Consider the following 15,041-nt stretch of genomic DNA (forward strand, 5'->3'; position numbering starts at 1 on the left):
AAAAATAAAGTTCAACCTACAATTTTTTGTCCATTAGCCCATGACTACTAAAATGGGTTTAGAAATTGGCCCAGTGATTTCAGCCTCAAAGTAATTGGTTGTGCGCATCTGGGTTGCTGGCAACTTGTTGGGCCACGAAGGGCAGCTGCAGCCTGCGCCATAAGTTTGCGGCATAAGTATTCTAAAACACCCCTGCGCCATAAGAAGGGCAGCTGCAGCCTCAAATTATACTCTATGATGCTACCAAGATTCATATTTATATATTGTTCTTGTTTCTATTGCTAATCACACCTATCGTTTTAAGGTGGTTGTGATCAAATAAATATTTTTTCTTTGTTATCGGTTTCAATTCTATAAAGGATTTCCGAGTAATGACACAATTCGAATTGATACGTTATTTTGGTAGTCAAATTTGTATTTATTTGATGTGTTGTCTCAATTATTGATTCCCGTCACAAACATTGAAGTTAATATTTAAAGGTATTAAGCATCTAAACGAGGAAACTTTCTGGCAGGCCTCCAAAGTCTAAACTATTCAATTTGCATGGTTTTAGCTTCTCAACTATGTATTGTAGCAAATAAGTTTTTAAACAGAAAAAAAAAAGAGCTTAGTTTAAGGACTTCTGTCAATTTTGGGCAATCACCGTAATGGAATTAAGAGTAAAATCGACCCAAAAAAAAAAATCAATGCAGGATTTGATTAAAAATGAAATATATTAAGTCAACCAATGATATGGAGTTTAATGTTTCTTTATCTTCTTTCATCTTCCATTTTTTCTAGCCCTAATTTGATGAATTTTAGGCTGTTTTCATGGGTTGATTTTTTTGTTTGGTTGGTTTTGCCCCTAATTCCGTCATCTCTAATGGCCAAAATTGACGGAAATCTTTAAAATAAGCTTTTTTCTTTTTGAAGGGGTTATTTGTGACAACTTATAGTTGAGGAGCCAAAACCGTGCAAAGGCGATAGTTTAGGGGCTATCTGAAAAGTTTCCTCTGTCTAAAATGGGTTAATGCCACTTTGTCCCCCCAAACTTTGGACGATTACCCACTTCAGTCCCTAAACTTATAAATGGGACACTTAAGTACCTAAACTTATAAATACCTCCCACTTAAGGAAAATTGTTAACAAATCCTGAATGCCGTTAGTAGTCGAAGTGTCCCATTTTATAAGGGTTTAGGGATTTAAGTGTTCCATTTTATAAGTTTAGGGACTTAAGTGGGAGGTATTTATAAGTTCAGAGATTTAAGTGTCCAATTTTGAAGTTTAGGGACTGAAGTGGGTAATCGTCCAAAGTTTGGGGGGACAAAGTGGAATTAACCCGTCTAAAATTAGCAATTGGCAACTTGCCTCGGTTGAATGGTTTATTGTATACTTTAACCGTTTCTTTGTTTAAGATGCTTAATAGATATACCATTTGGTCATCATTTCAGTTTGACGTATTTCATTCCGTTCTTTATAAAGTTTCTAAATAGATAACTTATTGATGTCCGCCTCTTTTTCGGCTTCAACAATTGAAATACATTTGAGATATGATTTGCTAGTAATCAAAAAATAAAAATAAAAATTGCTAGTTGACTTTGTGTTAGGAACTACAAGATTCATAATCTTACGAGCTGCCATACTTTTTGAATAAATACTATTTTTTCTGGACATGTCGTCGTAAAATTCATTTTGCACCAAAATAATAAAACAAAATTCTGAATTTGCCATTGACCAAGATCATCATTCTAATGTAAGAATATAATGAATGCTTGCACTCAGAGCTGGTGACATAAATTAATTGAATCTAGTTAACATAAAATTCTACAGAATAACAAATTTTTGAACTTAGTTCAAGGTCAACATTGTACTCCCACAAAAGTTTGGTCCAAGCTCAAAATTCTAAAGAAATTGTCACATTGTCTGCATAGATTGTAGTACTCATTAAACATTGTTTGTCTGCACATTAAAATAGTAAATAAGATGTTAATTAACATTGGTCCATAATATGCAAAATTACAAAATGCATGGGCCTAGTGGACATTGCTGATCATATTGTGGTCTTTGCAACCTTTCTTGCAAGAATTACCCAACAAAGCACTCTATAAAATACAAAGAAGCCTAACATGATCCCAACATTGATCCACCTTGTATCCCTCTCAAGTCCTCTGCCTTTCAAAACATCATTTCCTGTAAGTACACATTTGGTACTGTAATCTTGAGTAGCATTGCTCCAAGAAAAACATTCACTTCTCAAACTCCAATATTCATTTGTAAGAAGGGAATCCAGAGGATATCTGTATAAGGAAACATAGTACATGAAGAGCCAATACTTTGGAATGCACTCTTTTGGGATGAAGTAGCCAGAGAACAAGAAAAAAGCACCAAGAACTGTACAAATCAGAGAGTTCCCTGAGATGAAGTCTGGAGAAATGGCACTAAGGAAGAGAACCAAGGAGCTAGCCATCAGAACAATGAGCCAAACCATGAAAACGAAGAATGCAAAAGCAGAAATTGAAGGGTTAAGCCCCACGAGCCAGTATACAGGAACTGAGAAGAGAATCGCGACGAGGAATAGAAAGGGAAGGAAGATAAGTGTGTTTGCGATCATGTAAGAAGAAACTTTGTAGGCACCTCTTGAAGCTTCTTTCATCAGGACTCGTCTTTCTTGAAGATATATTGGAAGTGCTTCAACTGTGGAAGAAAGAAGAAAGCTAAGACTAAAAGCAAATAGGCCTAACCTTTCTGCGACTCCTCCTGCATCGTTCCGCACTTTTAGATATACAGTTCCCAACCCAAATCCTCCAACAAGAGCTTGCATGGTTCTCGCAAGTAACAGCTGCTTTGTTCTGTATATTATCTTCAAAAATCGAGAACAAAGTACCATAATTTCATACATGTTTCTGATAAAAAATCCGCCTTTTACTCCATATTGATCAACAGGAGGTTGAAATAGACCTCTACCAACATCTTTTCGCCACATTTCATCCTCTGAATTAATCAAGAGATCATCAGTAGTTTCAGAGCCTGATTTCTCAAGTGCATTCATGATCTCCATGGAAAATTCAAGTGCATTTAACTGCACAGGAATTTGAAATCCCAATCTGTTTATAGTCTCCTCAAGTGATTCTAGCGAACCATTATGGGCAACAGTTCCACCAGAAAGGATCAAGAAATTCGATATATACTCAAACATTCGATAACTAGGCTGGTGGATGGACAAAAGTATAGTTCTCTGCTTTGATTTTGCCATAGACGAAAGCAACTCGATCACCTGAAGTGCTGAAGTGCTATCCAGTCCTGAAGTTGGCTCATCAAGCAGTAATATTGATGGATCATGAATCAATTCAACTCCAATTGAGACTCTCTTTCTTTCTCCGCCTGATATCCCACGGTTCTCTTCATCTCCTACAAATCCATCAGCAACATGAACAAGTCCAAGTTCCACCATCAATCCATCAACTCTCTCTTCCTTTTCTCTCGTACTCATTTCCTTGAGTCGAAAATCAGCACTAAACATCAGTGTCTCCTTGACAGTAAGAAGAGGCAGCAGATCATCATCTTGAGCCACAAAACCGCATATTTTCCTCAGCTGAGCAGTGTTAGTAATCGCATAGCCATTAATAAACACACTTTTTGGTTTGAATTCCTTGTTCCTGACCCTCCCTGAGATGACTCGAAGAAGGGAAGATTTACCAGTGCCACTCGGTCCAACAACTGCTAATATCTCAGAGCTTCTTGCAGTGAAAGAGACTGATTTCAGAATACTAATGGGCTTAGTTTTCTTCATTTTTCCAAAGAAAAAAGACCCATTTTTGTAAATAGTATAGGAAAGTTTCCTTAACCTGAGTTCATAGGATTGTTTGGATGGATCTGTTGGTGGTGAATGATGGAATGATGATGAAGAACATCGAGTGCTGATGGATGATAATCCTCCTGGTGAATCAGAAGTGGAGAATAGTATGGCTGAATCTTCTTCCACGTTTAGTCCTTGCGGTTGGAAGCATGACGCCATGGTTCTTTCTTGGATTTGATTAAACAGCTTCTTGATATCTGAAAGGTGAAAAGGAGAGAAAAAGGCAAGTGATGTTTGAAGTTTCAAGTGCTAAGTTTTATTGGGATTGCTCTAACCATATTAAAACTTCTGATATTGAAGGTCTCCAATATAGGTGAAGTTTGGTATATCTTCCAACAGAGTTTGGTCATCTGAGAATTGGACTACTGCAAAAGCTATGCCGTATTAATCAATCAAACGACCAAATTACTTGGAGAAACTCGCTAGTATCTGAATTCTTTTTTCCCCTAGAAATTCTTATTTTTGTTATGATGATAGAAAAAGAGAAACTTATCATCTTTGATCAATTGATTCATGCATAAATCATTCACTCTTTGAATATTTTCTTTCCTCATTCCAATTTGAGTTTTATTTTGCTTTTCAATTAGGTCATGAAATATTTAATGTCAACTACATCTATGTAGAATGTTTTTATTGCAAAAAAACATGTATATTTGATATAAGAGAAAAAAACTGAAATGTAACAGCTTTCTTTTTACCTTTTCCGCTTAAGTTCAAGAAAAGTACAAACTATCGAGATCCCAACCATTTTTTTATTTCTTTTATTTATCTTCTGATTAACACATACATCATATTCATCTTTAGCTGTTCAAATTTTTCACACCTTGCAGAGGAAAATATTCAATTGAAATTGAGAAAGTGTTGATAGTTATTATATTATTTTGAGGCGATTCTAAGCAAAAATCTTCCTACTAATTTTTGCAGTCTTGAATAGTCAATTTCGATCTTGATTAACTTCAAAGGATTAAAAAAGATGCCCCGCGTAGTAATTAACCATGTTAAAAGAAAGTGTAACAATACTTAATCCAAGACTGAATGTATTTGGAGATTCTATGTTTTCCATGGTTAAAAAGGTTAAGAAAAGTGTCATTAACAAATAGGGAGTATCAATGTTAATTTTTATTTGTTTATGTTACTAAGCATACATAAATTAAAAACTTTACTACTTGATAAAAGAAGATAAGAAAAAGCTGGAAGATAAGTGTGAGAAGAACAGAAATATATCTGCATTTACAAAGCAATGTCGATGGGTTAACCAAGGTTGAAAAAGGGTAAATGACATATGGTCTCTAAACTCTTGCCAATTTGTGATTTCCTATAAAACTAGAAATTGTAGTATTTAAGTACCTTACCTTGCGCTATCCAATTATGACATATGACCAAATCAATGAGTTTTTCTAACGGTCTTTGGGAACTAAATTCTTTGAGTAAAAATTTGATATCAAAATTCATCAATTTTCAATCAAATTGAGCAGTATGTCATAAATCATTTTTATAAGGTAGTTAATTGCAACAATAGCTAGTTAAGGTGCAAGATCACAAATTCTTGATAGTTCAGGGACGCACATTGCTAATAAACTCAAAAAATTGCTTTTACAGCAAATGAACATGGACGATAAGGCGTAAATTTGTTTTGTTTTGAAGTAAATTCTGGGGGTATGAAATAGACTTCAGCAGTTGGCATAAATTGCAATTGTAGAACGTTACCATCAGCACTTATTTATATCTTTCTTCAAATTTATACTACTTGTTTTTAGGGATGATTTCAAAGACCTCTCCTCAAATTTCTAACTATTTCACTACCCTCCCTTGACCTTAATTATCTCGTAACATTTACACCCAACCATTAATTAAAAAGTGATATTAGAAGAAAGAAAATAACATGATTCCACTATTGTTCCTCATATACTATATGATTTAGTTAATTTAATACCAACCGACATATTAAAGAAAAATACTAAAATTTGTTGTTTATTATTAGAGATCAAATCACATATAACATCAAAATATAGTATATCATTTTATATTTTTCATTTAATGCAAGATCCAAATTACTCTTTTTTGTTATACATCCATTGTCAAACATGATCAATAACGAATAATCAAAAAATTTGCAACCAAAACATTATAGAGAGCGAACTTTAACATCATAAATATCCTTGTCAAAATATTAAGATTAGTTATTGAGAATTTTATAGTATTAAAGTTCCTTCTTTGTAATGTTTTGGTTACAAACTTTTTTTCATTATTTGTTGTTGATTATGTTTGACAACGAATTTGTAATTGGAAAGAGTAAATTAGATATTACATTAAGTGAAATATATAGAATGATATACTATTTTTTAATGTGATATGAATTCGATGATGTTACATTAAGTGAAATATATTTTGTGCCAAGAGAGTACATGGTTAACAAATTTGGATATCATTTGTCTCCAGACGCGAGACAAACAGAAAGGAATTGGTTTCTTTCATGTCCATAGAAACAAATCAACCTCCATATTTACATTACGAACACAATTTTCAAACAATTTTTTATCTTACTAACTATCTTTTTATCTCACATATCACATTATAAAAGTGTTAATGTAATTATTTTAAATAATATTTCGAATAACCTCTTATCTAAACACACTAACTATGTGTAATTTTTTAAAGTTAGGGAATTTCCTGATTGTTGTGGTTGGAATGGTGGACAGCATATTCGGTGATGATTGTTTTGAGAAGTTTCCACCCCAAAAGCAAATTAAGGAACTATTTAAGATAAAGTCATTAGAAAAAAAAAATCATGAGGATATTCCCTTTTTTGGGGGGGGGGGGGGGAGAGGGGGACAATAATGTACTCATTTATTTATTTATTTTCCCTGACCTAATTAAAGAAAAAAATTAGCTAGCTTGAGGTGCCTCTGGGAAGTACTATGCTAAGGCAATTAAGACTGCGATTAATCCTCTTACCAAATTTCCAATTTCAAGGGTATATTCTTAAGAAAAAATCGTTCAAAACGTCTCTCATATTTTGTAATATGACTTTTATCATCCCTTACTTTTAAAAGTGTAATTTTACATCCTTTACAAATTTACATTGGTCAAATTTGATCCCTACCTAAGTTTTCAACTAGTTTTTGGCCGAATCCATCACGTGTCTTGCACGTGATCATTTTTTATGGACAAAATTATCAAATCACATTTTAAATAATTTTATTCATAGTTCCTCACATTTCACAAAATAAATTTTTATCATCCTTCATTGATTATGGGTTTGAATAGTTTTTTCTTTTGTTTTTTGAAAACTTGTATATGTCTATTCGATTTCACCTCATCAAACTAATTTTAGTTATAGGTGAAATCAAATATATATATATATATATATTACATGCTATTCATACTGTTCAAGTAAAATCAAATTGAAATATACGTGAGTTTAAAAAAAATATTCATACACATGATCAATGAGAGATGAAAAAATTCATTTTGTAAAATGTGAAGAATGGAAAATTTCATTTTATGGAATGCGAGAAACAAAAAAATTCCTTTTATGAAATGTAAGGGACTATGAATCGGATTATGTGAAATGTGATTTGACAACTTTATCCCTCAAACATGATCACGTGCATTCGTGCAAGGCATGTAATGAATTCCAGCCAAAAATTAGTTAAAAACATAAATATGGTTCAAATTTAACCAATATAAATTTGTAAGGGACGTAAAATTATACTTTTAAAAGTGATGGTCAAAAAAAGTCATTTTGCAAAATATGAAGGACATTTTGAACGATTTTTCCTATTCTTAATTGCAAGTTTGATATAGGGGAATATCATTTTGATGGTTTCTATTAAAATACAAAGGAAAAAAAATCCAAAAAGAAAATATCATTTTGATTGTGTACCAAATATAGCCTAAGAAAATTCACAGGAAGTTAAGATTTTTGTACAACTCGGGCACTGAAAAAGAGAACAGGGAACATCATAGTTGTAAAAGCATATGTGCCCTTTAAGAAACTAGGTGGTTCCACCGCGCTATGAGCGCGGTGGTATATATGCCCAGTTAATTTGTAGCAATGAAAAGTAGTGCTATAAAGTGGGAATATATTATACAGGAATATTTGTGGAAGTCTGGAAAAAAGCAAACATGTTTAGTTTTCATCCTGAATGTTTAGGCTGTTGAAGTTGAGCTGATGAATATGTAGAAGGTCATCCAAAAAGTATGAAGTTACAATGTTGAATGCAGTTGGTTGAGACAGCTTGATTGTTGAAGGAGGAGGTTGGATGCAGCAAATAACTGTCCGTCCGTGTAATTTCGGTGTAATGAGGTTGCCAATGTTAATATTCTATTTGAAAGTCAAAGAAAAGAAGAACAATGTTAATGGTTAGAGTTGAAAAGGAGAGGTAAAAATTTTGCGTGCTAATAAATGGAATAAATATTCACCTGCTGGTGTGCATGATAAAGCTCATATGTTGAATATCCAAGTAATTTTTCAGCTTGAGCATCGATGGCGGTGGCATATAGGGAACCGGTTGTATCAGAAAGTGAAAGCGAAATACATGCTCTATAAAGGGAAAAATGATAATGGTTATAGGAAGATGAAATTGGTTCGATTATGAATTTGAGGATTTATAAATAATGGAAGAACCTGGGCAACAGCTGGACACCGTGTTCGCAATGCTGACAGAATGTTGGCATTATATATGTAGAATAATGAGGCTCTTCACAAGTAGGACATATCATACGGTACATTTTATTATCTTGATAGCTTATTTCAGCAGAGCCTCTAATCCATGCCGTGCCAACTTCCTATTAATCAGGTATAGGAGGGGGGAAAATATAAGCGGTGGTAAAGTAAATGTGAACAGAATAGAATTGAATAAGATGAGTTTGGAGGGTTACAATTTGTTTTGCAGTGGCAATATACATGATTTGATCATCATTGGGAGGCGGAAGGAGGACATTGGGATTAGTATAATCTGTGCTGGTTACAAGCTGCGTTGATTGGGTAGAATTAGCAGAAAACCTGATTCATGCATAGAAAAATTACCGAGGAAGTTTAATAGTAAAAGTAGATAATATAAACATTGGAAAATTACCAGTTATGCATGTCGACTGCCTCTTGAACGTCTGGATTTATGAGAATGACTGATGATCTTTCAGTTGACAAGCTAAGATCTGGTGTGAGGCGAAAAAACTGGTGAGGGAAAAAAAAGCAATAAAAATATTAAAGAAAGCGAGAAGTATGTTTGCTCACAGTTTTTCGTTGTGACTTTGATCCTGATAGCAATAAGAACTGGAAAGTCTTCAGCTTGGGAAGCTATAATAGGTCCATGGGTTTCTTCAATTTGATTACAGAGAGTGAGAAGCATTGGGCGGAGACTGTATAAGGAAAAAAAAAAGAATGATAATTGTTGTGGTTGTAGTATGGTTGAAAGGCATGATGATTATGTGAATTCAAAAAATGGATGGTAACCTGGGATCAGCAATTACATAATCTCTACTGATGGCCAATTTTCCTCGAATAGTTGTTTCTCTTCTAGGTAGGACATGCAGGACCTTTCCCATGATATCTATTAGAGTTATATATAAGAAGCAATGTAAAATAAATGGTAAAACAAGGTTTATTTTGTGGGGGGGAAATTAATCATAGAAAATGGAAATGGTTTTTTGTACTTATCAAATGATTTGTATTTGCAAGTGCGTCCAACATGGCAAAGGGATGGAGGTGGAAAGAAAGTGGAAGACAAGGTCGTTGCAGCTGCAGTATTTGGTGAATGCGTGTTTGCTTGGCGGCAACCCAATAGTATGGGTAGTCTTCGGCAGGGACATCAGCAAGGGATGGACGGACAATTGCATTTGATACGTAGTATGTTTTAAAAGGTAAAAGGAGACTGTCCAGTTGTTGAAGATATTGTGCAGGTATATGCATGTTAACTCTAAGTCCCTGTATTCTAACATTGTTAGCCTTTGTTAAAAGCTAAACGTAGGAGAAAAAAAATGCTCTAAAAAACAAAATTACGAAACCTGTGGATCAGCAAGTGCATATTGCTGATAATGAGTCTGAGGTCCACCGAAACGGATGAGATGCGTTTTTTCAATAACTTGGACTACTGTTGTCCAATCTTGCAGATCTGGATCAATGGTTGAGAGCGGAACGATAGTATTTTCCATGGGGGGAAAGGCTGTGGCAAGATGATGTTAGTAAGCTGAGCAGCAGGTAAAGGTTGGACTATCTAAAGTTATGAATAATTAAGATTAGATTATAAGTAATTAGCGTATAAAAAAGTCAAACAGAGAATAGAAGTAAGAGGGCAAATATAAAGGAAGAAGATGCACAGGGGCTTTGTTTGTTGAAGCTTGATTAGTGAATTCAGTGCAGAATTATCATAAAGATGGATGCATAAAAAAATTATAAAGGAAGGGAAAAACAGATAAGTTAATAAGCCGGCAGATTCTTTCGTTGAGTACATAGAGAAGGTAAAAAAAGAAGAGATGGGAAAAGTAGAAGAAGGATAATCCGAAGAGGGAAAAATCAGCAGATATGTTATCGAAAATAGTAAGAGGAAAGGACAATGGAGAAAACGAAGAAGAGGGGAAAGAAGATTACCTTAAGAGTAAGGGAGTTCAGCGGGTGAGGAGAAAATTGGTTCAGGAGAATGTATGAATTGGGTTGTAAAGGGTTTTGGCAGAGATGTAGGGCGATATAGGAGACAACTAAGCGATTCATGTATTTTCACATGTGTGTATTGGAAATGGATGAATGACAGAGCACTGGTGTTTGACAATTCCGTGAGGGTTTACATGTGAAATCTGAAATTGTAGAGCAGGGGAGAGGATGCTGCTATGTAGGTGAGGGTTGGCAGGTGTATAGTGGCTGGGTTTTCGGACTGTAGACACCAAATTTTTGGTGTTTTATTATTTATTTATTTATTTACTATTCGTTTTATTTGTTCTATTTTTAATTGTCACATTTAGTTTTATTTACTTTTAGTTTTAGTTATTTTAGCCATTTTAGCTAGAATTTATCAAAGGAAAAAGAAGAAAAACAATGAAAAATGGAAAATGAAAAAAAGGAAAAATGAATTGGAATTTGCACTTTGTCGTTTCTAGCTTATTTATTTTTCGTCCAATGGTAATTAAATGGTTTTGTTATTTATTTTTACTTTTATCAACTACTTTTAATTAGTTAAAAAAAAAATAAAAATAAAAAAAAAATAAAAAATAGGCCGCGGCATACAAGCTGCGTTTTTACGCAGCTTGCAAACAAGGACTGGGCAGCCCCTTAGCTGCAATTTTTGGAGAATGGCTGAGGGTTTAGGGTAGAGTGTCCCATGTATAAATAGAAAAGAAAAGGCAGCCGCAAGGGAGGAGCAAGAGAGGAGCTACGGGAGAAGGTTTGTGAGAAGAGCAAAAAAGAAAGAAACAAAAGGGGGATTAGGGGGGAGGTCACAGCTAAGAAAAACTGGAGAGGCCTGAGTGAGGGGCAGGGAGAAACAAGAAGAAATCTGGGAAGCGTTAGCAAACGGAGAGAAGGGAACAGAGATAGGTCAGCTGAGAGGTGGGAGATAGGAAGGAAAAAAGAGGAAGCCTACGGGGGGGGGTTCTTAGAGAGTGGGACGGCAAATAGAGAGAAAGCACAAAAAACAACAGAGAAAAAACAGAGGGAGCGAGAGAGAGAGCTAAACGGGTGGAGGCTAGAAACAAAGGGGAAGATTCTGAGGAGAACCAGAGAAAGAACCCAACTCCACCATCATCGCCTTCGATTGTCATCAAGAAACCAGCGAGTACTACGTGAATCTTCGAGATTTTGCTCACGGTAATCTCCTGTTTGTCTACCCTTCTGCCTTTTCTGTTTCATGTCCCCCAAGATGCTGTTTTTCTTGTTTATGAATGAAAAACCAAGTCTTGTGGATATGCATGAGCTGTGTTTTGAATTTGTTTTGTGGAAAGTCGGCGAATCTAAAAAGCCGTCAGCTTTGCATTTTCTGCACCAAAATCTGATGCATATGGTCCGTGGTTCTGTCTTGGATGATAACTGATAGTACAAAGACTTGATTTTTTTCCTTTTCCCCCTTTTTGGTTGAATCTTTATTGCTGATTGAAGCTCGTTGTTGCTATATGAAGTTGCTAGCTTTCAAAGCGTCAGAAATTGCCGACACTATCTTCCAATTTGCATGTCCACACGCTTGTTTTGCTTCTTTTGTCTGCAATTTCTCTGGGGCCATCTGATTCTGTTTCTTTATGCTTTAAGGTTTGTCTTCCTATGGTATAAAATCATAAGCTTCATCAGTCTAAAGTTTATAGAATCGTTGCATAGCAACCCAGCAGTTCCACACGCATTTCGTTTTGTTAACTCCCATTTGGACAGAGATTGTTTCGTCATTTTGGTTGAATCCATTTCACGGCTTTGTAGCACTTCATGCTTAGGAGTCTTGTGGAGTCTTCCATCTGGAATATATGAGAATCTTATGTTGAGCTGGTACTAGATTAGTATAGCCGAGAGCTCTTCTTGATCATGTTTCAGCCGTGTAAGCAGATTTTTTCCTCTTCTGAGTGACTGAAGTTCTTCCTGCTTGCTGACTTTTAAGGATTTACTTGTTGTCCCTGGGTTGCATTGGTCCTTTCTTTTACTTTGGGAGTCACATGGTGCAATGGGCATGTAATGAAAGATTTTTCTTTAAAACCAAAAACTAGAGGGTAAATGTAGTTCTGCTGCTTCTTGTTTTTTTTTTTTTTTTTTCGGTCTTTTGGTTTCTGTTATAATCAAGCAAAGCTACCTGTTTGGTTTGGGGTCCGAATTTACTTGTCTACTTCATTTGTAATGGTTTATTTGTGTAAATTATCTATGGAGAAGGAATAACGCCAATCTTGGTGATTCTCATAAGAAATAGAGGAAGTTGCAGCCACTTTTGACCCTTCGAATGATTGCATGTTGTTCCAGAATTTTGCATGAGATTTTTCTAAATGTTCTTCCTGTTTAGATGATGGTGATTGTGTAGTTAGACGCTTAGTTCAAAGCTTTCACATTTGGGTTTGAGACCTTAACTTAAAAGCAAGTTGTGTGTGCGGTTTCTCTTGTTGAAGTTTCGGTTGCTAATGGTTTGATAAGAGATGTTGCAGGAAAATTTGTAAAACTTTGCATGAGGCTGCTTGAGCTGTTTGAATTTTTGCATGCTTGTTGTCCGATTTTGGGTATTTAAGTCTACAAGCTTCATGATGCAAAGTGAAAGACTTGTGTGATAGTTGTGTTAGGATTTGGCTATGTTTGAAGGCTGTCTTCGTAAAATGCTGGGTTGCCGAAAGCTTTCAGCAGAAATTTCTACTGCAGAATGTTGTTTCTCATGTTGTTTTTCACGTAGCTTGCATGAACTTGCATGGAAATTTTCTAAAATTGCACTTTGGCCCTCCAAGTCTCCCCTTGTCCTACTATGGCCCAATCAATTGAATGATTTCCTCCATTTGGCCCTTGGTAGCTTTTAATTTTACAACTTCATTGCTTGTTTGCTTCAATTGACTACCATGCTTTGTTTCAATTGCACTTAAGTTATGACTTTAGAGGCTTTATGACCAAGTGAGCTTGTGTTTGCCTATTTTCTTTAATTTTTCCAAATAAATTGGTACCTTGACCATTGCTTTTATTTTGGAGGGTAAATTAGTAACTTCACTCCATTTAGGGCATCGATTCAAGGGAGGTACACTCTATCCCTCATTTGCACTTCATTTTTTCCTACGTGCTCCTACGTGTTATGTGAATATGCATGTCTACTTCGCTTTACTTGCTTCCCTTTAATTCCTTGCGTTTATTTCATTTACTTTACTTTTATTTAAGTTATTCATTATGGGGTATGTGTACACCTCTTGGCTTGTAATAGATAGGGCTTGGCGAGCTTTCTTGTCCATTTTCCCTTTCCCCCTTTGTCTAAGTTATTCATTATGGGGTATGTGTACACCTCTTGGCTTGTAATAGATAGGGCTTGGAGGAGCATTCGATGAAGACCTATCGAAGACGTGTGCCTAGCTAGCAAATGTAATAGTTAGGGCTTTAATTGCCTTATGTGTCTTGCCTGCTTAGTTATTACATGTTAATTTGCTTTGTTAGGGCCTTGCATCTAGTCGAGCATGCTAAATGTTATGTGCTACGTGTTTACGAGTGTTTGGCATGTCTACTCGCTTTCCATAACCATGAATGAATGTGATGGATGAACGTACGTTTCCGCTAGTCCAACGCTAGTCGGAATTCATAGATGGGCTAGTCCAACGCTAGACCCAATAGGCCGCCCCTTTTCGATAGTGCATATTTGCATGTTCATCACATGTCATGCATTTGGCATGCTCCTCCACCCTTTCCCCTTCATTTTAGACTTTTGCATTTTCATGCTAGTTATAGGGGTACATTTGCTTGAAGAGTCCCCTTAAATATGGGATATAGACGAGTGTGGCTTTTTCTAAAGCCTTAGCACGCTTGTATCCTCTCTATAAAAGGGCAAATTGAGTCACGATTTAGGTCTCCCCGTACCCAATATGCATGAATTCCCTAGGCTCATGCATTCTCAATCCACTCTATCATTACACTTTCACTTTTGTCTCATTTGCACACATGCACCTTTTTATCACTTTCACTCGCACACGAGTACTTTCATCTACATTTGCACACCTTCACTCTTATCTTATTACTTTTATCATTTTTCTCACTTCACACAAACTCACACTTTCACATGGCATGCATTCCACTCATTTTTCACGTCATTTAGGTTTAGGTGTGACCTCTCCAAAAGGATCATTAATGGGCTTCACAATTAATGTGATTGGCACCACTCAACCTTTGAAGAGAAATTTTCCCCAATCCCCCTAGGTCTAGGTTTTTGCATTCATATAGACATATCCAATACGCGATACATACCTTGGGTAGAAAAAATTAGGGAAAATTGGTTTAAGCCACGCAACTAGCCTTGGCTAGGTCGAAGGGGTGCCTTGGATTTTTATCCTTGCCTTCCCCTTCGTCAAATGTGACCCCCGATCCCTCATTTGGTTACGTAGACCCAAAAGTTCTCAAAAAGGGTTTATTTACTTTTTTATTCAAAAACAAAAATCATTTTTGGGTGACTTGGTACACCCTAACTCTATACCAAGTGGCGACTCCATTTTTGATACAAAAAACCCTTTTGAACTTCACTTGGCCAAATCGTCGCATTATAAGTCCCATGGCCTTTTACTTTTCAC

General features: G+C 35.6%; 1 protein-coding gene across 1 annotated transcript; it reads right to left on the minus strand.

Moving 5' to 3' along the window:
* Positions 1–1,952: 1,952 nt before the first annotated feature.
* LOC113709488 (ABC transporter G family member 23-like) lies at positions 1,953–4,015 on the minus strand. Its single transcript, XM_072066435.1, has one exon. The coding sequence runs from the start codon at positions 3,993–3,995 to the stop codon at positions 2,031–2,033; it is 1,965 nt and encodes a 654-aa protein (XP_071922536.1). The 5' UTR covers positions 3,996–4,015; the 3' UTR covers positions 1,953–2,030.
* Positions 4,016–15,041: the final 11,026 nt, after the last annotated feature.

Source organism: Coffea arabica, chromosome 9e (assembly GCF_036785885.1).
Source record: "Coffea arabica cultivar ET-39 chromosome 9e, Coffea Arabica ET-39 HiFi, whole genome shotgun sequence".
NCBI classification, from domain to species: domain Eukaryota; kingdom Viridiplantae; phylum Streptophyta; class Magnoliopsida; order Gentianales; family Rubiaceae; genus Coffea; species Coffea arabica.

What these genes read in the sequence shown, in the direction of transcription:
- LOC113709488 (XM_072066435.1), bottom strand. Translation starts at nt 3,995, where the DNA reads ATGGCGTCATGCTTCCAACCGCAAGGACTAAACGTGGAAGAAGATTCA.